The sequence below is a fragment of the Phyllobates terribilis genome, unplaced genomic scaffold (genome assembly GCF_046119375.1).
Source record: "Phyllobates terribilis strain yellow unplaced genomic scaffold, ASM4611937v1 Scaffold_11__3_contigs__length_659146591, whole genome shotgun sequence".
In the NCBI taxonomy this organism is placed as follows: domain Eukaryota; kingdom Metazoa; phylum Chordata; class Amphibia; order Anura; family Dendrobatidae; genus Phyllobates; species Phyllobates terribilis.
In genome coordinates, this window is record NW_027362771.1 from 150,655,316 (window position 1) to 150,679,985 (window position 24,670).

The 24,670-nt window shown below is 44.5% G+C and overlaps 1 protein-coding gene across 1 annotated transcript in view; it reads left to right on the top strand.

The window, feature by feature from the left end:
* Positions 1-967: 967 nt before the first annotated feature.
* CCDC38 (coiled-coil domain containing 38) overlaps positions 968-24,670 on the top strand; it is an 81,643-nt gene continuing 57,940 nt past the window's right edge. Inside the window, exons 1-5 of the mRNA XM_073651673.1 lie at positions 968-1,026; positions 10,435-10,598; positions 10,667-10,747; positions 22,206-22,384; positions 22,703-22,811. Of these exons, the coding sequence (XP_073507774.1) occupies positions 1,012-1,026; positions 10,435-10,598; positions 10,667-10,747; positions 22,206-22,384; positions 22,703-22,811 (548 nt within the window). The 5' untranslated portion in view covers positions 968-1,011. The remainder of the gene's footprint in view (positions 1,027-10,434; positions 10,599-10,666; positions 10,748-22,205; positions 22,385-22,702; positions 22,812-24,670) is intronic.

A 24,670-nucleotide genomic window follows, 5' to 3' on the forward strand; every position in this document is an offset into this window, starting at 1 on the left:
CCTCTACTCCAGGTTGTAAGATGTTTTGCCAATTTTCTACATCTCATATTTAATGAGAAACCAAAGACATCATGTCTGATGAACATGATGCTGAATGCCTCAATTTTTGTTTCTTACACAATCCATAAGTAAAAAACCCATTATGCCTTTGCACGCACATTGCGATGCATCATAGTGCCATAGGCTACAGCTCAACCCCATAACTGAATAGGCTTGTACCATGTTTCATGCATCACAAATGGCAGGAGCTACACAATGCTTTAATATGGCAGCTATAGAGGGCCCTACTTTTTTAATGTACTATGCCTCTGAAATGTGCACCATACGTCATGTGGAGTGACTGCAAACCAAAATTACCTATTGTTTAAATTAGGTTTTGTGTTACCTGTATTTTTAAAACATTTTTTTTTCAATCTTTTTATTATCATGATGTTTATTAAAAGAAAAAAAAGCAACATCTTGCAATTTTAACACTGGCCACTGGGGCTTTTTTTTAGATTTTTATACTTCCCGAAAATAGGAAGAGTTTTCAGCAATGTTTCTTATCATCAGAGACAGGATTACAATGACAGGTGACATGTCTATACACAGCTCATAACACAGGATACACTAAAACCATGTCCCCATCATATTTGTTAAAATAAAGGCAGAGTGGACAATCCCTTTAATACTTTTGGAGTTTTTTTCTGTCAAAAAGATTTGGGTAGACGCATGGCTTGTTGCTCTGACATGTGACATATTTCTCCATGTCCATCTACAGAGCTTAGTTAGGACAGGTCGGGGGGACGCAGAGTTTGTTTTATAACAAGAAATGTTGCAATGGTGGCATAATAAAAATGTTTCTGATATTGGTCAACACTGTTCATACATCTCCTGCTTTGTGTTTCTATCATTGTGCCTTCTGTAGTGTTGATGGACAATAATTGTTATTTAATATAATAATTATATTTTTGCTTAGGTAACAAGTTCAGAACACAGACTTTAAGAGATTACTTTGCTCAGAAGAGAGAAATGTTTCTTACTCAGGTATTTTAATCAAAAAATGAAAAGAATATTAATGCACTGAAGCAAAGTATCCTCGCAGATCTATTTTTTTGCCTACTCCAGGGTAGGGAACAAAAGGGAAGGGAAACTAATATCAGAAAATATTCTTTTTTTTTTTTTTGGCAAAGTTTTTTTCTATATAATTTGTTTTAATAATAAAAATGAGTAATATTGCACTTTTCACAGTGACCACTGGGGCTTTTTTTCTGGACTGTTGTTTCACGAAATGCACATGTACAGTGGGTATGGAAAGTATTCAGACCCCTTTAAATTTTTCACTCTTTGTTTCATTTGCAGCCATTTGGTAAATTCTAAAAAGTTCATTTTTTTCTCATTAAAGTACACTCTGCACCCCATCTTGACTGAAAAAAACAGAAATGTAGACATTTTTGCAAATTTATTAAAAAAGAAAAACTGAAATATCATATGGTCATAAGTATTCAGACCCTTTGCTCAGTATTAAGTAGAAGCACCCTTTTGAGTACAGTCATGAGTCTTCTTGGGAATGATGTAACAAGTTTTTCACACCTGGATTTGGGGATCCTCTGCCATTCTTCCTTGCAGATCCTCTCCAGTTCCGTCAGGTTGGATGGTGAACGTTGGTGGACAGCCATTTTCAGGTCTCTCCAGAGATGCTCAATTGGGTTTCGGTCAGGGCTCTGGCTGGGCCAGTCAAGAATGGTCACAGAGTTATTTTAGCTGTGTGCTTAGGGTCATTATCTTGTTGGAAGGTGAACCTTTGGCCAAGTCTGAGGTCCAGAGCACTCTAGAATAGGTTTTCATCATGGATATCTCTGTACTTGGCCACATTCATGTTTCCTTCAATTGCAACCAGTCGTCCTGTCCCTGCAGCTGAAAAACACCCCCATAGCATGATGCTGCCACCACCATGTTTCACTGTTGGGATTGTATTGAGCAGGTGATGAGCAGTGCTTGGTTTTCTCCACACATATCACTTAGCATTATCACCAAAAAGTTCTATCTTCGTCTCATCAGACCAGAGAACTTATTTCTCATAGTCTGGGAGTCCTTCATGTGTTTTTGAGCAAACTCTATGCTGGCTTTCATATGTCTTGCACTGAGGAGAGGCTTCCATCTGGTCACTGTGCCATAAATGCCTGACTGGTGGAGGGCTGAAGTGATGGTTGACTTTGTGGAACTTTCTCCCATCTCCCTACTGCATCTCTGGAGCTCAGCCACAGTGATCCTGGGGTTCTTCTTTACCTCTCTCACCAAGGCTCTTCTCCCACGATTGCGCAGTTTGGCTGGAAGGCCAGGTCTAGGAAGACTTCTGGTAGTCCCAAACTTCTTCCATTTAAGGATTATGGAGGCCACTGTGCTCTTAGGAACCTTGAGTAATGCAGAATTTTTTTTGTAACCTTGGCTAGATCTGTGCCTTGCCACAATTCTGTCTCTGAGCTCCTTGGGCAGTTCCTTTGAGCTCATGATTCTCATTTGGTCTGACATACACTGTGAGCTGTGAGGTCTTATATAGACACGTGTGTGCCTTTCCAAATCAAGTCCTATCAGTTTAATTAAACACAGCTAGACTTGAATGAAGGAGTAGAACCATCTCAAGGAGGATCACAAGGAAATGGACAGCATGTGACTTAAACACGAGTGTCTGAGCAAAGGGTCTGAATACTTATGACATTGTGATATTTCAATTTTTCTTTTTTAATAAATTTGCAAAAATGTCTACATTTCTGTTTTTTTCAGTCAATATGGGGTGCAGAGTGAACTTTAATGAGAAAAAAAATGAACTTTTTAGAATTTACCAAATGGCTGCAATGAAACAAAGAGTGAAAAATTTAAAGGGGTCTGAATACTTTCCGCACCCACTGTATATTGGATACAATGAACACTCTCACCCTATAATTTGTATTGTAGCATCTAATGAGTGTGTGTAAAGTTCATAGTGAAAGGAGGGGAAGCAAGTCAGTCGCTGATATCCCCTATTGTCACTGGTAAGGATATTGCTGAAAATTATTCCTGAAAGGACAGAGAGTCTAAGTCTAAAATAGCCCAAGTGGCTTGTGTGAAACTTGCAAAATTACTAATTTCTTTTATAAGAATCGTGATATGTAAAATAAACCAAAAAAATTGCCATTTTTTGTAAATAGATGTAACATAAACCTAATTTAAACAATAGGTCATTTTCTAATGATGGGGTCTCGGTAGTAGGTCCTCATACTTTAGTCAATGGCCCAAAATTAAATTTACCTTGATTTAGCCTTCATTTGTCTCCAAAACCAAGCATGTTAAAAAAATGAATCAAATATGTTACTAAAATAGAGATTGAGTAATTGGAAATTCAAATCTATAACTCAAATGAATGGCGACTGTTCATGGATAGCTAAAAGCTTAGCTTAAAGGGTGTTCTCCTCCACAATAGCAATTTATTTGGTGCAGTCCCAATAGGGTATTCAGTTCCTCTTTGTGAAGAATACGGAGACATATAGAGAGTCATTGAATTGTTGCAACATCACAAACACAATTGGATCATCTGTGTTGACCATGAAATAGTATGATTACTTCTTTGTAAGCAACATGGATACGCCAAGTACAAACGAGACAGCAAAGCTTGTGAGAAGCATTGGGTGGAGAGAAATTGGCTTTCAAGATCTGACATTAAACCTGGTGATCTAGACATTCTACATGAGCCACTTGTTGACATAACATTATATTCCCACCTCTGCACATGAAAATGGGTCTCAATAAGCAATTCGCTAAAGCTTTGCCAACTGAAGGACACTGTTTCAAGTACCTCATTTTGGCATTTCCTAGCCTGTCATTTGAAAAAATAAAGGCCGATGTGTTTGATGGTCTACAGATTTTGCAGCTTTTCAAAGATGAACATTTAATCGTTACAATGCCAGAACTCCAAAAGAATGCTTGATTACCATTCAAAGACCTTGTTAAGGACTTTCTTAGAAATACATGAGCAAACAATTAGGGTATGTGCACACGATGCAGAAATGAAGCAGAAAATTTCTGCATCATTTCTGCATCTCCCTGGCAGAAAAAACGCATGCAGATTGTGCATGCGTTTTTCCTGCAGAATACATGCGGATCCACATGCAGATTCACATGCGTTTCCGCATGCAGATTGACAAGCGCTTTCCAGGCGATGTTAGCATCACCTGGAAAGTGCTTGATAACTAGGTCACACTATATAAATCCATGCAAACAGCATGGATTTATACAGTGTGACCCGAGAGAGTGTATATACTTACCTCCGATCGCCCGCGCTGTCCTGCTCAATCTGTTCTCCCGGCTGCCGGCAACTTTGAATTGAAAGACCTGCCGACGTCAGCGTCACGTGACCCGTCACATGACTCTGACGTCACCGCAGGTCCTACAACTCACTGCAAAGTGCCGGGAACCAAGCGGGAGCGCTGCGCGGGCCGACAGAAGGTAAGAATACATTATTTTTTATTTTATTCTTCTTTTTACAGCTTTTTTAATGGTACCTGGGTGTGGATGAGACTCTCCTCTCCTCCACACCCGGGTACCATCCGCACATTAGAACGCACCAATTACGCAAGTACAGATGCTGTCTTGCGGAATTGGCGCGTTCTAATGCAAGTCAATGGCGGCGAAATCGCCGCGTTTCCGCAAAATTAATTGACATGCTGCGGATTTTTGACCGCAGCGTTAACGCTGCGGAAAAATCCGCATCATGGGCACAGCACATGCGGATTTCCATTGGGGAACATTGCTTCCCTTCTACCATGCGTTTTTCATGCGTTTCCGCGGCGTTTACGCAACTGCAAAAACGCCGCGGAAACGCATGAAATACGCATCGTGTGAACACAGCCTTACACCAATATTATCCAGAAACTGTTGGAGAGCTACAAAATGCTTGGTTGCAACATAAGGGTCAAGGTTCATTTTCTGCATAGCCATCTCGCTAACTTTCCTGAAAACCTTTGTGCAGTCAGTGATGAGCAAGGTGAACGATTCCACCAAGATTTGAAGATCATGGAGGGACGTTATCAGGGTAGATGGGATTTGAATTTGATGGCTGACCATTGTTGGAGCATTAGGTGAGATTGTAAGATTGAACATGCCAGGAAAAGCTACAGTCATGGCCAAAAGTGTTGGCACCCTTGAAATTGTTCCAGAAAATGAAGTATCTCTTCCAGAAAATGATTGCAATTACACACGTTTTGTTATACATATGTTTAATTCCTTTGTGTGTACTGGAACAACACAAAAAAACAAAGAAAAAAAGGCAAAATGGACATAATTTCACACAACTTCTCCCCTTTTTATCTGGTTTCAGATGTGATTTTCATATTGCCCACACCTGTTACTTGCCACAGGTGAGTTTGAACGAGCATCACATGCTTAACACAAAGTTGCTTACCCACATTTTTGGAAAGGTGACAACAATTTTATCCAGCCCATTTTTGGGGTTTTGTATTAAATGATGTCCAATTTGCCTTTTTTTCTCTGTTTTTTTTTGTGTTATTCCAATACACATGTAGCACCCTGAGGATTCGGCTGCTACAGGGGTATTGCACCTCAACCCAGAGGTGTGATATTCCACTCCCGGGTAAGGATGGAGTGTGGATCTGAGCTCGGTAGGCTGCATGCACTACACACATCCCATTTCCGAGGAGCAGACCGACGGTACTCCCACTTGGAAATGTGCAGGTACGACCGAGTCTGTTCCTGGCTGGAGTGGGAGGGGGGTGGTACATCCCATGTAGTGTAGGGGCAGATAGGGGGAGCAGCCTGGGTAAAGTTAGGAGCTCATTGGGTGCTGGTCACCTGAGCTCACACATAGAGGGTGTATATAAGGTGGGCACCAACTAAGAACAGGGTCAGATGCAGAGAACAAGTCAGTTGGAGACAGCAAGACAGCTGCAGAGGAGCAGACAGCAAGCAGAGAGGAAGTCAGCCTGCAGCAAGAGAGAGACCCTGAGTGAGAGAGGAGCAAAGAAGGAGTACCCAGAGGGGAAAACAGAGAGGACCCAAGAACCCAAATTAAAGCACTGGGTGAGGAGTCGGCACAGGGTACCGGATCCCAAGCTGGTGGGGGCAGAAAACATTCCCCAGCCAGAGACCGGAGACCGTGGGCAGCGTTTGCCACGGTCACCCACCACATCCACCCTGAAGGCACACCACATGAAGGGTCAGGGAGCCCAAGGCCAAGGGTGTCCCAACAGAAGGCCCGAGGGAGCTGGACCTAGGTGGATTACTGGTGGGGACGGCCAGAGAACGGGACAGAAAAAGAGCTCAGGGCCACGCTCCGGACTTGTTTGGGGGTTGGCTGGATCCAGGACCTGGTGGACGCAGCACGGCTCGGGTGGTCACTAGCAGCTGGAGTGACCAGTACAACATCTGCAGTAAGTAAACACCCTTAACTGCACAACCCGACTCTGTCTTCACTGCCGTCCGCACTACACCACCACAACCCCCATCCTCTGCACCTGTCCCCCCTGAGGCTATACCCCTCCCGTTGGGGGTTATCTCATCAAGCTGCGCACCCACCATCAGCCTCAGCGGACCCTGCTGCAGCGGCGGCCACAGTGACCGCATCACAACGGGTGGCGTAGTCGACACAAAAGAACTTTAGTAACATCTGTAGAACTGCCACATCACACTGAGCTTGACGCCCTGGGCACGGGACCGGGTCACAGCCGCTCGGAGACTACAACCCCCCATCTGATCCGGTGCCGGGTATTCCCCTCAAAAAAGGAATATGTCCCAGGGGGCGCGTCAACTTTGGCGTAGTCGGCAGGATTACGTGCCCGCAACACCCGGGTACTGCGTGCCTGAAGAAAAGTGCAAGTTTACCTTAGAAAGAAGTCTCCCGCCGGTTCCGGAGGGTCCACGCCATCGGACTCCATCACCAGTCGTTTCCCGCCGATTGTCCGCCATTTCCAGCTTGTTCCCGCCATCTGCAGAGTTTCCCGCCACTGGGCGACGCTTCCCGCCAAAACCGCAGATTTCCCGCCTTGGAAGAGCAGCGGACGCCATTATGGGCGTGCCAAAGGAGGGCAAGAGGCCACCTCCCATCGTGGGCCGGGACAGAAAATGGCGCCAAAAGTGGAAACCGCCCCCACCAACAGAGACTGTGATGCTGGAGGTGTCTGTCAGCGTGAAAGAACTACCCCTGGAGCTGACAGTCACCGAGTTGCCCCGGGACCGCCCTCGAAGTGGGAGGGGACGAAAGAAAAGAGCAAAGATGGGTGCCGCCTGGAGCAGTCTGGAGCGAGCGCACCCGGAGGCAAGAAGTCTAACGAGGAGTAGCGGAGAAGCTTACCCGGATATGGAGAGAAAGCAGAACAGCACCGGCCCGCTGGCCAGGAGTCTGCTAAAGACCGAGGAAGGAGAGCAGAGCAGCACCGGCCCGCTGGCCAGGAGCCTGCTGGAAGAAGAGCAGAGCAGCACCGACCCGTTGGTCAGGAGCCTGCTAGACACCACGACCCCACTAGGCCTAGTGGAGGTCCTTGCACAGCTCCCCCGAGACCGGGAGTGTGCACAGACTGCCCTGGAGGGCCTCGCACGGAGGATGGCCCGGGTACAGCGCGAGATACTGGCGGAGTGGAGCCGGGAGATGACCCAGCAAGCTGAGACCAGTCAACGGAGCACGCTATCCTGGAAGAGGAAGCAGACCGCCTCTGAGGATGGCGCGGGAGGACCCAAGGCCGGAGACGGCGCCGAGAAGGGAGCCGAACGCATGGAGGCAGGTAAAGGGGACGCCTATACCCCAAGCCGAGAAACCGCCCACCTGCCCCAGCTCCCCGTCGCAGAGCCCGAAAGTCCCCCTGCTGTGCCCGTAGCCGCCATGTCACCGCTATGGACTAGGCCCCGACCGGAAGCCGCCGCAGCGACCCCTGTGACGTCACGCGCCTCGACCCGGAGCGTGACAAAGCAGGAAATACCACCAGCCTGGTCGCAAGGCCTAGTACCCCCGGGCGCCGCATCACCAACAGCGCCCCCTACCTCCGCGGAGCCTCCGGCCTGGCCGCAAGGCCAGGTAGCCCAGGGTGCCGCCGTCCTAACGGTGCCCTTCACCTTCCAGGTGCCCCAGGCCTGGCCGCAAGGCCTGGGCAACCCGGGCGCCACCACCACCGCGCCCGCGCCCGTAAAACCAAGGGTGCCACACCTGGGGGAGGACTTGTTCAGCCAGCTCACATGGCCGGACGGGTCTGAAGTTACCACCAGCTATAAGCAAAGAGCAGGAGGAAGACGCCGTTGAGTGCGGCAGAGCAAGTGATGTAAATAGTTACCCGACCGGGTACCAAAGAAACTGTTGATACATATATATATAGTCCCCGTTGGGACCAGCAAGTGTGAACTGTTTACCCGTTAACCCCTTAATCCCACAGGCTGAGGACTGTGAGCAGCCATTCCCTTCCCTCTACCTGGCCGAGGACTGAGAGCGGCCAACTTCCCCTGTATATAGTTGCGCTTCCTAAAGCGCCCCCTACCGGTTTTATAGGAAAACCAGTTTTTCTAAGAGACTGTCGTACTTTTCCCGGACACACGTTGCACAGTGTCCGGAGGAGGAACCTGAAACAAGAAACGACTACGAGAATGTTTATATGAAAAGTTTTATATGATGTTTTATATGTTTATGTTTATAAAAAAAAAATGTATGTTTGGTGTTTTATGTCTTACAGCCCGAGGACGTGCTGTGATTTACCAGGGGGGAATGTAGCACCCTGAGGATTCGGCTGCTACAGGGGTATTGCACCTCAACCCAGAGGTGTGATATTCCACTCCCGGGTAAGGATGGAGTGTGGATCTGAGCTCGGTAGGCTGCATGCACTACACACATCCCATTTCCGAGGAGCAGACCGACGGTACTCCCACTTGGAAATGTGCAGGTACGACCGAGTCTGTTCCTGGCTGGAGTGGGAGGGGGGTGGTACATCCCATGTAGTGTAGGGGCAGATAGGGGGAGCAGCCTGGGTAAAGTTAGGAGCTCATTGGGTGCTGGTCACCTGAGCTCACACATAGAGGGTGTATATAAGGTGGGCACCAACTAAGAACAGGGTCAGATGCAGAGAACAAGTCAGTTGGAGACAGCAAGACAGCTGCAGAGGAGCAGACAGCAAGCAGAGAGGAAGTCAGCCTGCAGCAAGAGAGAGACCCTGAGTGAGAGAGGAGCAAAGAAGGAGTACCCAGAGGGGAAAACAGAGAGGACCCAAGAACCCAAATTAAAGCACTGGGTGAGGAGTCGGCACAGGGTACCGGATCCCAAGCTGGTGGGGGCAGAAAACATTCCCCAGCCAGAGACCGGAGACCGTGGGCAGCGTTTGCCACGGTCACCCACCACATCCACCCTGAAGGCACACCACATGAAGGGTCAGGGAGCCCAAGGCCAAGGGTGTCCCAACAGAAGGCCCGAGGGAGCTGGACCTAGGTGGATTACTGTTGGGGACGGCCAGAGAACGGGACAGAAAGAGAGCTCAGGGCCACGCTCCGGACTTGTTTGGGGGTTGGCTGGATCCAGGACCTGGTGGACGCAGCACGGCTCGGGTGGTCACTAGCAGCTGGAGTGACCAGTACAACATCTGCAGTAAGTAAACACCCTTAACTGCACAACCCGACTCTGTCTTCACTGCCGTCCGCACTACACCACCACAACCCCCATCCTCTGCACCTGTCCCCCCTGAGGCTATACCCCTCCCGTTGGGGGTTATCTCATCAAGCTGCGCACCCACCATCAGCCTCAGCGGACCCTGCTGCAGCGGCGGCCACAGTGACCGCATCACAACGGGTGGCGTAGTCGACACAAAAGAACTTTAGTAACATCTGTAGAACTGCCACATCACACTGAGCTTGACGCCCTGGGCACGGGACCGGGTCACAGCCGCTCGGAGACTACAACCCCCCATCTGATCCGGTGCCAGGTATTCCCCTCAAAAAAGGAATATGTCCCAGGGGGCGCGTCACACACAAAGGAAATAAACATGTGTATAACAAAACATGTGTAATTGCAACAATTTTCTGGATGAAATACTTCATTTTCTGGAATAATTTCATGAGTGCCAACACGTTTGGCCATGACTGTATAGTGTATGTAAATTTTTACCTTAACGGCTACCTAACTTTACAGTAACACTAAATCCTTTTTATGAACAAAATATCCTTAAATAAACATTACATTCAGGTTATTTTTTGCAGTATTTTCCATTGTATTTACATTTTGTATGGCTTTTGAGACAAATGGAGGGTATCTAGTAGCTTAAAAAGTTGTGATAGACAAAAACTGGAGTCACTTTTTAATTTAGTAGGCAAAGGTTAGTCAAAAACAAGTGTCAGATTTAACACAATAAAATTGTATTCTTCAGTGATATCTTTTAAAAGATGGCGCGAGATATAGGATGCTGTATGTGATCTTCTATTGTTCTGTTTTTGCTCCAGTTTTCTATAGACTCAAAGGTAGATGCTATAAGAGAGATGAAGATAGTTATTTCAAAAGAAAAGGATAAAATAAGTGATGCTGAGCGAAAATTTGAAGAGGACGCTGAAATATTTAAAGAATTTTTAAAGGAAACTGATAAACATGTAGCGGAGTCTTTGAAACTGTAAGCATTTTAGGATTTTAGTCTACACTTCTCAATTTCTTTATTACACTGTCTATATTTTCTTACAGTGCAGATAGAGAAACAAAAGCTAAACTTGAAAAGATCAAAGAAATCCAGAAGGTCACTGCGGAAATTGTGGCACTTAAAAGGTATGGTTGAAGGATGTCATTTAATGACATAAAAGTATAGCCAAACCTCAGGCTAGTGTTATTGGGAGATGGCAAGGTCATGTAGGTAATTGTGGTTCAGGGCTGCAATTTGAAATATGTACCGTAAGCCTCATACAGTTAAATGGCCAGGCCTCCTTCATCTTGTACCCCATTGTGAAAAATTGGTGGCCACCCCAAATGTGTTTTTGTTGTATCTGTTTCCTCTATAAAGGGTAAAATAAGGGGCATAATGTGATTTATTTTTTTAGACAAGTTTTAGACACAATTTCCTGGTCCATGAGCAGTACCACCTATAGTGCCAAGATAACTGTCTGGCTGTAGCTGGTTGGGCCACAAGAACATTGGTTATAGCAGGACAAAACCATATTTATTCAGTGATAATTAACCATACATGCTTTAGAAGTCCTCCATTATATGCAGGTGGGGAAATGTAATTACAAACCTGTTTTTTTTAATTCCACAGCTCTTCTTAGGCAATATGTCTTCTTTGTTTAGAGCATACATGTCAAACTCTGGCCCGTGGGCCAAATCTGGCTCTGAGGGTGATTATATTTGGCCCACAACACCAGAACCACAAACCCTACGTGAGGCCCATTATTCTGTTTGGCGAACTATGTGGGGCCCATTATTCTGTATGGAGGGCCATATGGTGCCCATTATTCTGTGTGGAGGACTATGTGGGGCCCATAATTCTGTATGGAGGACTGTGTGGGGACCATTATTCTGTATAGAGAACTATGTCAGACCCATTATATTATATACTGATCGGCCCACGACTTTGTCCAAATTTTTCATTTTGGCCCTCTGTGCATTTGAGTTTGACATCCCTGGTTTAGAGTGTCACATACACTCTAGTTGACATAACTAACAGTTTTGCACCGTGGAACCTGCCTCTGGAACTGCAACCTCCAGTTTGGGTCATCAACATTCAATCCCTAAAGCTGGCCACACACATTACATACATGGTGACCGAACGATTATTTGGCTGGCAGCTATCTGTCCCAACTCCCACTCCTATGTTCTCTATGAGAGAGCCACTTCCAAAGTCATCGGGCTGCGACATATCTCCGCACCGAACAAAAAGATCAGCCATGGAAGTTCAACAGACCGGATTATTTTCATCTGCTGAGGGATCAGTTGGAAGGCTCTCATAAACAATAGATGGTTGGCTCATGTTCATGCAGTCTCAGATTAATTTTATCTAATGTGTATGGGGTCCTTAACTCTGGAGCCTTCACAGCTTTACCTTACGCTTCTGGCTGTCTGGAAATGATATAGTACTACTTCACATATACTGTAACTTCTCCGTTTACTGCAAAAAGGGAGCCTCCCACTCCTCCAAGACCCATAAGTTTCACCGGTCTCAGCACCCCTGCTCCATTTGAGGTGATACAACTGTTTGGCTTTCCATCAATATAATCAGTATTACAATATTACTAATAAAAATACTTTGATTTAAAAAAAATATCTAATCAGTATTACAGCGTCATTACAGCCATGTCTTTACATTACAAAATCGAGCTGACAGGATCTCTTAAATGTATTTCTTAAAATACTTTTGCAAATTTTTTTCCCATGTGACAATCTGTATTAAAAAAAATCATGCTATTTTTACACTGGCCTCTGTGGCTTTTTTAGACTCTAACTTTCTATGGTTTCAGGAAATAACACAAGTACATAGCCATAATGGGCAGACTCAAACTCTATCTTTTGCATTGAAGTGTCAAATTAGTCCACACAAAGGTCATTATGAAGGGAAGAGGTGCAGGGTCAGGTGTGAAATCACCTATTATGACTGGTGACTTCTTTGTTATCAGCTGTATATAGAGGTGTTACCTGTCATTATAATTCTGCTTCTGATAATATGGAGCCTTGCTGTAAACTCTTCCTGTAAAAACAGGAAGTATGAGTCAGATTACTGAGTATTGTGAGATTACTATTCTTTCTTCTAGTAAAGATCATAATATTAAAAAAAAAATCATTACCACATTTTTTAAAAAAGATTACCGTATTTTTTGGACTATAAGACGCACCGGACCATAAGATGGACTATAAGGCCCACGGTGGAAAATAGGAAAAAAATATTTTTATAAGATGGGGGTCCATCTTATAGTCCAAATAGGTATCTTACCTGGGAGGTGGTTCAGCAGGGGTCACAGAAGGCAGGGTCCCTCAGGAAGCTGGCGGTGGCAGAAGTGGAGCAATGCTGCAGGCCCTGGGTGGGAGAAGGGGGTACCCCAGTGGGGGGGTTGCGGTGGTGGTGGAGCACGATTGCAGGAAGCAGGGTCCATCCCTCAGGAACCTGGCGGCGGCAGAAGCGGTGAAATACTGAGGGGCCAGTGTCGCCAGTGAGGCAGAGTGGAGCGGCCATCTTCCTGAAGACATGGTCTACAGAGAAATGGCCGCCCGAAATGGCGCATGCGCAGACTGGGATCTCAGCGGCCCTCGGCTTCAGGAAGATGGCCGCCGGAGGCGGTGTAGGCGCGGTTGATATCTCAGCTGGGCTGAGATCCTAGTCTGTGCATGTGGCCCATGGCTTCAAGAAAATGGCCGCCGTGAAAGATCACCCTGACCGCCGATACCGGGTCCGCATCATCGCACTGCTTCTGCTGCCGCCAGGTTCCTGAGGGAGGGACCCTGCTTCCTGTGATCCCACTCCACCACCACCGCAACTCCCCAGTAAGCTACATTTGGACCATAAGACGCACCCCTCATTTTCCTCCCAAATTTGGGGGGGGGGGGAGTGTGTCTTATGGTCTGAAAAATACGGTACATGAAATACAAAGACCTGATATAAAGGGTAACCGTGCTATCAAGTAACTTTCAGGATAAGGTATCCTGTGTGTGTACATGCGGAATAACAGCACAGTGGGCAACACGGTGACTCAGTGGTTAGCACTGCTGCTTTGCTTTATTTTGTTAAACCGCTGTATGGTCTTGGCCAGCGTGCTGCAGCTCAGTGTCAGCATGTTGGCAATCTTCTTATAGCCTTGGCCATCTTTATGTAGAGTAACAATTTTTTTTTTCACATCGTCAGAGAGTTCTTTACCATGAGGTGCCATGTTGAACTTCCAGTGACCAGTATGAGAGAGTGAGAGGGATAACACCAAATTTAACATACCTGCTCCCCATGCACACCTGAGATCTTGTAACACTAATGAGTCACTCACATGACACCAGGGAGGGAAAATGGTTAATTAAGCACAATTTGATAAGTTTCACTTAGGGGTGTACTCACATTTGTAGCCAGTGGTTTAGACATTAATGGCTTTGTGTTGAGTTATTTAGAGGGAATACCAAATTGACACTGTTATATAAGATCAGATAAGATAAGATGTTATATAAGATAAGTACACTGACTACTTTACATTGTATCGAACTGTCATATCCTCAGTGGTGTCCCACGAAAAGATATAATAAAATATTTACAGAAATGTGAGGGGTGTACTCACTTTTGTGATATACTGTATATACTAAGATGGGGGATATATATACCAGGATGGGTCAAGAAGGTTAACACATATACCAGGATGGAGGACATATATATGACTCGCCACTTGGGCCGTGGGGTACCCGGAACCGGGCTTCTGTACGATGCTGGGGGTAGTAGTGGCAACCCGATCCCGTGGCTCAGGGTGGTCAGACCAAATTGTGGCAGTCTATTTATCAGTGTTTTGAATGTCCGACTACGCCACCCGTGGATTGCGGTCAGGGATAACCGTCGCTGCAGGGCAGGCCACTGGGGCTGGTATTGGTGTGCAGCACAGAGGTAGAACAACTCCCCACGGGAGGAGTGTAGCCCCAGGGTAGTATAGGTGGATGTTGGGGGTGATAGTTCCGTCCGCGACGGTCAGAATGCAGAGTCCGCTTAAACAGTTCAGGGTCTTTATTATAACAGATGGTAATGACCCAACAACAGTACCGGCTAGAAGGGGGCCTGGATGTCTGAGAACACTCGGGAAGCCCCTCTGGTCAGGGTGAGGGTGTAGGCCTACCGTGCTCTCTATGCTCTTTCTGACTAATTCCCCCTTTAGTGGTATAGTAGCCCACGTCCCTGAGCGTGCCGTGTACTCTCACCCGTATGGCTTGCAACTTGGGCTCCTTTTACCTCTGGCCTCTCTTGGTTTTGCTGGTCCCTTCTGTTGTGGCGGAGCCTCCAGGCTTTTTAGGCCAAAGGACATGAAATCCCTCGCGAATTGGTTCTCTGCTGCTGGACTTAGAGTCTTTACAGCCTCGGACCCCAATGTCCGGTAGATTATTCTCCCTTTCTGCCAGGACAGGCTCTCGGCGCCGTACGTCCCTGGCTCGTGGCTTCTCCACTGCCTAACGACCTCCTCAGCTACAGCTGAACTGTCCCTCCTTCTCTGGGACTAGTCTCACTCCTGAGCTAGGTGGTCCAGTTCTCTCTAACCCTGCCCCCAGTTCCAGCTTTTATAGGGGCAGCCAGCTCCCCCTACTGGCCTGGGACAGGAGGTGCTGTATGCTAATTGTCCCTAACCAGGGAACCTCCCTCCTGCTCTCAGACACAGCCTTTATTATTTGTGGCATCCAGGCCTGGGGTGACACATATATACCAGGATGGGGCCAGAAAGAGGGACATATATGCTAGGATGGGCCCAGAATGGGAGACATACAGTTATATGAAAACGTTTGGGCACCCCTATTAATCTTAAGCTTAATGTTTTATAAAAATTGGTGTTTTTGCAACAGCTATTTCAGTTTGATATATGTAATAACTGTTGGACACAGTAATGTTTCTGCCTTGAAATGAGGTTTATTGTACTAACAGAAAATGTGCAATCTGCATTCAAACAAAATTTGACAGGTGCATAAGTATGGGCACCTCACCAGAAAAGTGACATTAATATTTAGTAGATCCTCCTTTTGCAAAAATAACAGCCTCTAGTCGCTTCCTGTAGCTTTTAATGAGTTCCTGGATCCTGGATGAAGGTATTTTTGACCATTCCTCTTTACAAAACAATTCCAGTTCAGTAAAGTTTGATGGTTGCCGAGCATGGACAGCCCTCTTCAAATGATCCCACAGATGTTCAATGATATTCAGGTCTGGGGACTGGGATGGCCATTCCAGAACATTGTAATTGTTCCTCTGCATGAATGCCTGAGTAGATTTGGAGCGGTGTTTTGGATCATTGTCTTGCTGAAAGATCCGTCCCCTGCGTAACTTCAACTTTGTCACTGATTCTAGAACATTATTGTCAAGAATCTGCTGATACTGAGTGGAATCCATGCGTCCCTCAACTTTAACAAGATTCCCGGTGCCGGCATTGGCCACACAGCCCCAAAGCATGATGGAACCTCCACCAAATTTTACTGTGGGTAGCAAGTGTTTTTCTTGGAATGCTGTGTTTTTTTGTCGCCATGCCTTACGCCTTTTTGTATGACCAAACAACTCAATCTTGGTTTCATCAGTCCACAGGACCTTCTTCCAAAAAGAAATTGGCTTCTCCAAATGTGCTTTTGCATACCTCAGCCGACTCTGTTTGTGGCGTGCTTACAGAAACGGCTTCTTTCGCATCACTCTCCCATACAGCTTCTCCTTGTGCAAAGTGCGTTGTATAGTTGACTGATGCACAGTGACACCATCTGCAGCAAGTTGATGCTGCAGCTCTCTGGAGGTAGTCTGAGGATTGTCCTTGACTGATCTCACCATTCTTCTTCTCTGCCTTTCTGATGTTTTTCTTGGCCTGCCACTTCTGGCCTTAACAAGAACTGTCCCTGTGTTCTTCCATTTCTTTACTATGTTCCTCACAGTGGAAACTGACAGGTTAAATCTCTGAGACAGCTTTTTGTATCCTTCCCCTGAACAACTATGTTGAATAATCTTTGTTTTCAGATGATTTGACAGTTGTTTTGAGGAGCCCATGATGCCACTCTTCAGAGGAGATTCAAACAGGAGAACAACTTGCAAGTGGCCACTTTAAGTAGCTTTTCTCATGATTGCATACACCTGGCTATGAAGTTCAAAGCTCAATGAGGTTACAAAACCAAAAAAGTGCTTTAGTAAGTCAGTAAAAAGTAGGTAGGAGTATTTAAAACAAGAAAATGATAAGGGTGCCCATACTTATGCACCTGTAAAATTTAGTTTGAATGCAGATTGCACATTTTCTGTTAGTACAACATTACTGTGTCCAACAGTTATTACATATATCAAACTGAAATAGCTGTTGCAAAAACAACAATTTTAAGAAAACATTAAGCTTAAGATTAATAGGGGTGCCCAAACTTTTTCATATAACTGTATATACCAGGAAGGAGCCGAAGATGGGGGACATTACTACATAATGGGGAAGTAGGTGCAACTTGTATGTCCTTATAGGATTTAGAACACTGCAAGGACCCATACATCTGACCAACATGCATTGGGGGGCAGGTCCAAATCTTGCACTGGGGCTCATCGGACTCTAGTTACGCCTCTGGTTAAATGCATATGATGATACCAATGTGTAAATAGTATTGCTCATTGAGGATATTAGAATCACAAATCTGCCTTTGCTATCTAAATTGGAGTCTAATAACTGAAATGTCACAGAGTTTCTAACTGGCTTCCTCTTATTTCCAGCTGGTGAGGCGAAGACACATGGAAAGTCTTTGTTTCTTAATCTGAATAGATCATTTGCATTTAAATGAGTCTCTTGTGTAATACAATGTCGCATTTCAATGATTTAAATACAGATCAATTGAATGGGCTATTCAAGCCTTTTACATTTATATTGGAGATTTAAAGACCATTTCTATGTTTATAAGAAGACTATTTGCTGAAGTCCAGACCTCCACATTGTCTACCCCACATATCACAGATTCAAGAGAGACATGTTATCAGCCATTACAATACAAAACCATAAAAAACCAAACTTTTGTCCATTTTGGTAGACTCCATCCTGAAATGTCCTGGGGGAAAAACACAATATAAGACTATGTTCACATGTCCAGTAATCATCCGATAGAACGGATCCAGCAGCAATCTGTTGGCAAAAAAGTTGTGCAGACATAACTTTTTTGTCCAGCAAAAAAAACTGATTTGAACTGTATCAGTTTTTTTAACATTGAACTCTATGGAAACTGGATCCGTTAAATAACCATTTATATGGGACATTGTGATCCCTGAGATCTTTTTAGAGAGCACTGAATTCCTTCCGTCTGTTTAATGTAGTTGCAGACAGATAAGAAAAAACAGCAACATTGCGGAATCTTTCCGGTACTTTATAAGGGTCTTTAATGGCAGATGTTGCTTTAGATATTGTTATTTCTTATGGTAAAAATGCAGTCTTGCTATCACATCTGTGTCAGCTGCATTGAGAATAGTTTTAGGTTTCGGTATGCAGTGCACACAATCAATGAGGAGGTCCCTCTGTTCAGCATTGGGAATAAGTCTGACAAAACAGTCATTCAGAAAGTCCCTCTGGTTACACCCCTTCAGGAATACCTCTGAATCTGATATTGTTTATATGTGAGTGATCGTCAATATCAGCTATTTGAAGTACTACAGCTTTAGCTTCATCTTTGATCTCATTATGCACATCTACTAGTTGGTTGTGTGGTTCTGTAAATTCCTCCATTTTAATTTCGAAATGTGAAGTTCTGTCACCAATGTCAGACACTTCTCCTTATAGAAGAGATATAATTTTGTATGGATTTCCTTCAATCAGCAAAGTGTAAGGAGATGTACAAGAAAGAAGACTCATACAGTTCATGTCTACCAGATTAGCTGTAAGCGAACACCGCCATCTGCTGGTCAAAGACTATAGAGAAAGTGAAAGCAGAAAGAATGGCAGTAGTAGGAACCCAAAAGTGAAGTGCATGTTCCCTTGGGGAAGAGGTTAAAGAAGACACCAATTAAGGTGATAGCTGTGGCACAGTTAGTAATTATAAAAGGACCAGGAGGGCAGTGAAGGGGAGGAGTTGGCACCTGAACCTGTAGGAGGACAGACGTGCTCAACAGCAAGCTGGCTTATAGCTATGATTACGAGAGATCAAATGCGAGTTAAGACCTGACCCAAGTAGTCAGTTGCAAGTGAAGAGACGAGAGACCAGATCCGGGAGATCCGAGCAGAGTAGGTCGAGCCATGGCCAGAGACAAGAGACCAGATCTGGGAGATCCGAGCCAAGTGGGCAAAGCCAAGGTCAGAGGTGAGAGGTCAGATCTAGGAGATCTAAGCCGAGTGGGCTGAGCCAGGGCCAAAAACGAGAGACCAGATACGGAAGATCTAAGCTGAGTCAGCCGAGCCAGGGCTGAGAGAGCGACCTGGCAGCAGAGGAAGGACGTTGATGTGAGCCTTTACTTTCAGCGTAGATGTATGATACAGGGGGGGGACCAGGGCTGTGCTTCAGGGAATGAAGGCGTCCAGTGTGACGAGCGTACAGTATACCAAGTAACCCACCTAGTGAGCAGTACCGTCGACCTACGTTAGGGCCTGTGTGACGATTTGAGCCGTCTAGAGGAAAGACAATGGTGACAGGCCCAGCAGTGACAGTGACGCCCGCTAGGTTGGAGCTTTAGGACTAGACAAGACTCATGATAACAGTCCCTTAACTGTAAACATTAAGAAAAGTGTGCTTATACACACGTGGTCAAAATTGTTGGTACCCCTCGTTTAATGAAAGAAAACCCACAACGGTCACAGAAATAACTTGAATCTGACAAAAGTAATAATAAATTAAAAATCTATGAAAATGAATAAATGAAAGTCAGACATTGCTTTTCAATCCTGCTTCCACAGAATTTTTAAAAAAGTTAAACTCATGAAATAGGCCTGGACAGAAATGATGGTACCCCTGAAAATAATGTGACAAAAGGCACATGTTAAATCAAGTTGTGTCCACTAATTAGCATCACAGGTGTCTACAATCTTGTAATCAGTCAGTGGGCCTATATATAAGGCTACAGATACTTACTGTGCTGTTTGGTGACATGGTGTGTACCACACTCAACATGGACCAGAGGAAGCAAAGGAAAGAGTTGTCTCAGGAGATTAGAAAGAAAATTATAGACAAGCATGTTAAAGGTAAAGGTTATAAGATCATCTCCAAGCAGCTTGATGTTCCTGTGACTACAGTTGCGCATATTATTCAGAAATTTATGATCCATGGGACTGTAGCCAACCTCCCTGCACGTGACCACAGGAGGAAAACTGATGACAAATCAAAGAGACGGATAATACGAATAGTAACAAAAGAGCCCAGGATAACTTCTAAAGAGATTAAAGGTGAACTTCAAGCTCAAGGAACATCAGTGTCAGATCGCACCATCCGTCGTTGTTTGATCCAATGTGGACTTCACGGGAAACGACCAAGGAGAACACCATTTTTGAAAAAAAATCATAAAAAAGCCAGCCTGGAATTTTCCAAACTACATGTTGACAAGCCACAAAGCTTCTGGGAGAATGTCCTATGGACAGATGAGACAAAAATGGAAGTTTTTGGCAAGGCACATCAGCTCTATGTTCACAGATAGAAAAATTAAGCATATCAAGAAAAGAACGCTGTCCCTACTGTGAAACATGGAGGAGGCTCTGTTATGTTCTGGGGCTGCTTTGCTGCATCTGGCACAGGGTGTCTTGAATCTGTGCAGGGTACAATGAAATCTCAAGACTATCAAGGGATTTTATAGAGAAATGTGCTGCCCAGTGTCAGAAAGCTTGGTCTCAGTCGCAGGTCATGGATCTTGCAACAGGATAATGACCCAAAACACACAGCTAAAAACACCCAAGAATGGCTAAAAGGAAAACGTTGCACTATTCTGAAGTGGCCTCCTATGAGCCCTGACCTAAATCCTATTGAGCATCTTTGGAAAGAGCTGAAACATGCCGTTTGGAAAAGACAACCTTCAAACACGAGACAAGTGGAGCAGTTTGCTCATGAGGAGTGGGCCAAAATACCTGTCGAGAGAGCTGCAGAAGTCTCATTGTCAGTTACAGGAATCGTTTGATTGCAGTGATTGCCTCAAAAGTTTGTTCTACAAAATATTAAGTTAAGAGTACCATCATTTCTGTCCAGGCCTGTTTCATGAGTTTAATTTTTTTATAAATTCTGTGGAAGCAGGGTTGAAAAGCAATGACTGACCTTCATTTATTCATTTTCAAAGATTTTTAATTTATTATTACTTTTGTCACATTAAAGTTATTTCTGTGACCATTGTGGGTTTTTCTTTCATTAAATGAGGGGTACCAACAATTTTGACCACGTGTGTATATATTGCTGTATATATATCCTGTTTAAGTGTATTATTGTGTTTTGATTGTGCCATATTTTACTGTACAGTCATTGTTCACTTTTATCCATGACCCTGTGCCCATATATTTATCATGTTAGCTAAATAAATAATTGTTTGTTAAGTACCACTTGTCCCCTCATTGTCTAGGCTGTTGCAGCCAAGTTAACAAGAGAGCACATTGTCAACTCAGAGATGGGAGTTGAAGACATAGCATTAGTTTCATTATTAGTAATAGGAATTAGCTGAAAGTTCAGTGATGTGGATGCCATTTCCTTCCCTGAGTCAAGTCTGTGTTTTTTTCCCTGGTTGTAGTTGTCCAGGTGTAGAGGTTTGTTCATTATCTGCAGAAATGGAAAAGCATTTGCAGAGTGTCCACCATTGATCTACTGTCTGTTGTTGTTTTTCTAACTCTCGGTGAACAAGAAGGAGTTCAGTTGCCATCTTGGAATTTTTCAGCCGTGAGGACAAAGGCTTCAGGTTTGCTAGGAATGGTGTCCCTCCTCATGGTTTGTCCAATCTTGTGTGCCATTAAAGTCTAGAATGGTTCTCCAGGACTTTTAACTGCTTTTTTGAGCTGCTTAGTGCCGCTTTACTGACTTCAGGTCAGGAGTGTGTCTGCTCAGCTTGGCATTCGGTCATGCTCCACGACAATCCGATTTTAATAATTTACTAAGACATTTTACAGAGGATTTAAAGTTCACTGAGGGAGATGCACCCTGCTGATGAATCAGGTAAAAATTGCACAACTGAGAGATATTTGTATTTCGTAATAATTGAAGGAATTCCCCCCCCCCAAAAAAAAGGCATTTATGCACCTACCTTATCTCCGTCAGTCCCATAAACATTGAATGGAGTGTCAAGTCTCATATGTCTATGTTGCTCCATTCAATCACATTGAGGAGAAATGGTTGGTTAGAAGTCCAGTTCTATCAAACAGTCCAGTTCTATCAAACATTTATCACCTATTCTGGGGATATGTAATAACTATTGTTTGTGGGAAAACCTCATTAATCTCCAACTACATCTGAAAACTGGAACTTCATCCATTTTAAAGATATGTTATACAATTATGGTGTACACTATTATCAAAATAGTACATTTCTCAAAGTTTTTTGTGATGGTGGTGGGGTGTTGGCTTTTTTTCTGTTCTACCATACACCTTATGTCTTCTCCGTATGCCCCTATGACTTTTTTTTTTCTTCACAGTGATATTGCCAAATGTAAAGAGACTCTTAAGGACTACAAAATATATGAAAATTTTCTCAGGATACTGTCTCCATCAGAATGGCAAGATGCTCAAAATCAGAAAAGAATACTCCGAGAAGCAGCAAAAAACAAAGATAAAGAAAGAAAACTTACTTTGCCTCTTCCAATAATAACAAAACGTATGTATTACCTATCGCAGAACTATAACAGCAAATGGAAGTTAGCAGGCTGCCCTAAAAGTGATACAACAAACAATTTATATTGGACAAGCAATCTAAACGTCACACATTTATGATACTAGAGCAGGTTAAAGTTGGAATATCCCGATTAGGCCTACTGGCTTCATATAACTCTTTGCATGAATAAATTCAAGCCCACAATGTGACCAAATATAACCAACTGAAATAAGTTTCTATAACTTATAGTACTTCACTTATTACATGTATTAATTTTTTATTTCTATTGAATTGTGGATACTACAGCTATTTATATTGTAGGATCAGATAGAAGTCTGATAAGGTTGTCGGGAGCAGAAGGTATGAGAGACCATAGATATCTTTCCCGCCGTAAGTCATCTGTTACTGAAAGTAGGAGATCATCCACCAGGTAATACAATATTGTACAGTAGTGGTATTTTTTGCATCTCTTGTTGTTTATATAACACCATAGCATTCCACATAACTGCACATAGATTGAGATCAAGGGTGGGATATTCCCGGCAGCAACTGAACAGTCAATTCTGGAATTTGGAAGCAGAAATTATGGCAAAGTAAAAGAACCTTATGGACTTTGTCCCGGGGCCAAATTGTGGTGACTAAATGACTTCAGTGTATCTCCTAAACAGAAGGTCTTGTGAGATTGTCCCCAGTATCAAGGGTTAACTACCTACTTAAAAGTGGTCTACGGAAGGACCACCAGTGAACTGGCATCAAGACAGGACCATAAAGCAATGGAAGAAGGTATCCTAGTCTGATAAATTACATATTTTTTACATCATGTGGTTAGCTAAGAGCATGAGTCTTTTACATGGAAAGAGATGACACTATGATTCACTATACTTATAGATGGCAAGTGTGTGGAGGCACCATAGTGCTATGGGCAATGTTCTGTTGAGAAAACTTTGCTCATGCCATTCTTAATATATCGTATATCATGTAACTATATATTGTTGACCACTTTACCCTCAACATAGAAACAGCATTGCCAAGTGGTTGGAGAAACATGACGAGTACAATATCTTGTTTTGCCTTCAGATTCCCAATATCTCAGTCCAACAGTCCATCTTTTGGATGTGTTGGAAGACTTGTCCATGGGGGGTCCATGCCTCAAATGGGCCACAGTCGTTTTGGCAGCATAAGAGGGAATTACACAATAATGTTATTGCAGCTATAACACTTAAGGCCCCGTCACACTAAGCGAGATCGCTAGCGAGATCGCTGCTGAGTCACAAGTTTTGTGATGCAACAGCGACCTCAGTAGCGATCTCGCTACGTTTGACACTTAGCAGCGACCAGGCCCCGGCTGTGAGATCGCTGGTCTTCACATTTCTTTGATCGTTGAGGCCCCGCTGGTTAGCAGGCATCGGTGTGTTTGACACCTTACCAACGACCTTGTTGACGACTCAGACACAGCAACACATAGGCGTGCATCGTTATACAGATTGTTACGGGTCGCCGCATCGTTGCTGCGTCGTTGGGAAGATCTGAGTGTTTGACATCTCACCAGCGACCACATAGCGACGCAGCAACGATCCCTGACAGGTCGTATCGTTGTCGGGATCACTGTAGCTTCGCTTAGTGTGCCGGTACCTTTAGTGTGACGGGGCTCTTAGAAGTACTATGTTAAGTCCTCTTATCTTGACTTCCCCATTGTTTTGATTTTGGAGTTTGTAGGGGAAAATGTGTATAGTGCTTGGATATCTCCTCAGATCCATGCCTTGCTGGATGAACTATACTACTTATCTGTTTTTTTTCTGGGGATAGGCATATAAGTTGAACATCTTAACCCTTTACTGAAATCCGCCTTACATGTATGGCGGAGGTTGGTAGCGGGTGTATAGAGCGGGCTCACAGGGCCCCATACATGACTGGTAATGGCTGTGTGTTACAGCCAGGACCTGCCTCTAACAGTCATGGGTGGAGCAGAGATACACCTGTGACTATGAACCTGTTAAATGCCACTGTGAAATTCTGACAGCGGCATTAACAGCACGACCATTGGCGCGCCAATGATGCGATTGCAAGGCACCAATGGGTTAATTTGACAACCGGTGGTCGGTTGAAGACCCTCCATGACTGTCAATATGGTGCTCTCTAAAAACCCAGTATACAGGGCAGTCACAGAGGCTGTTAAAGTGGATCTATTACTTGAACAACCATGTCAATCTAAGGTCACCACAGTGTCAAATTCATTAGGGGTTGTCTGGTGTCTATGTGACTGCAGATTTGTGAATCACAGTGAGCATG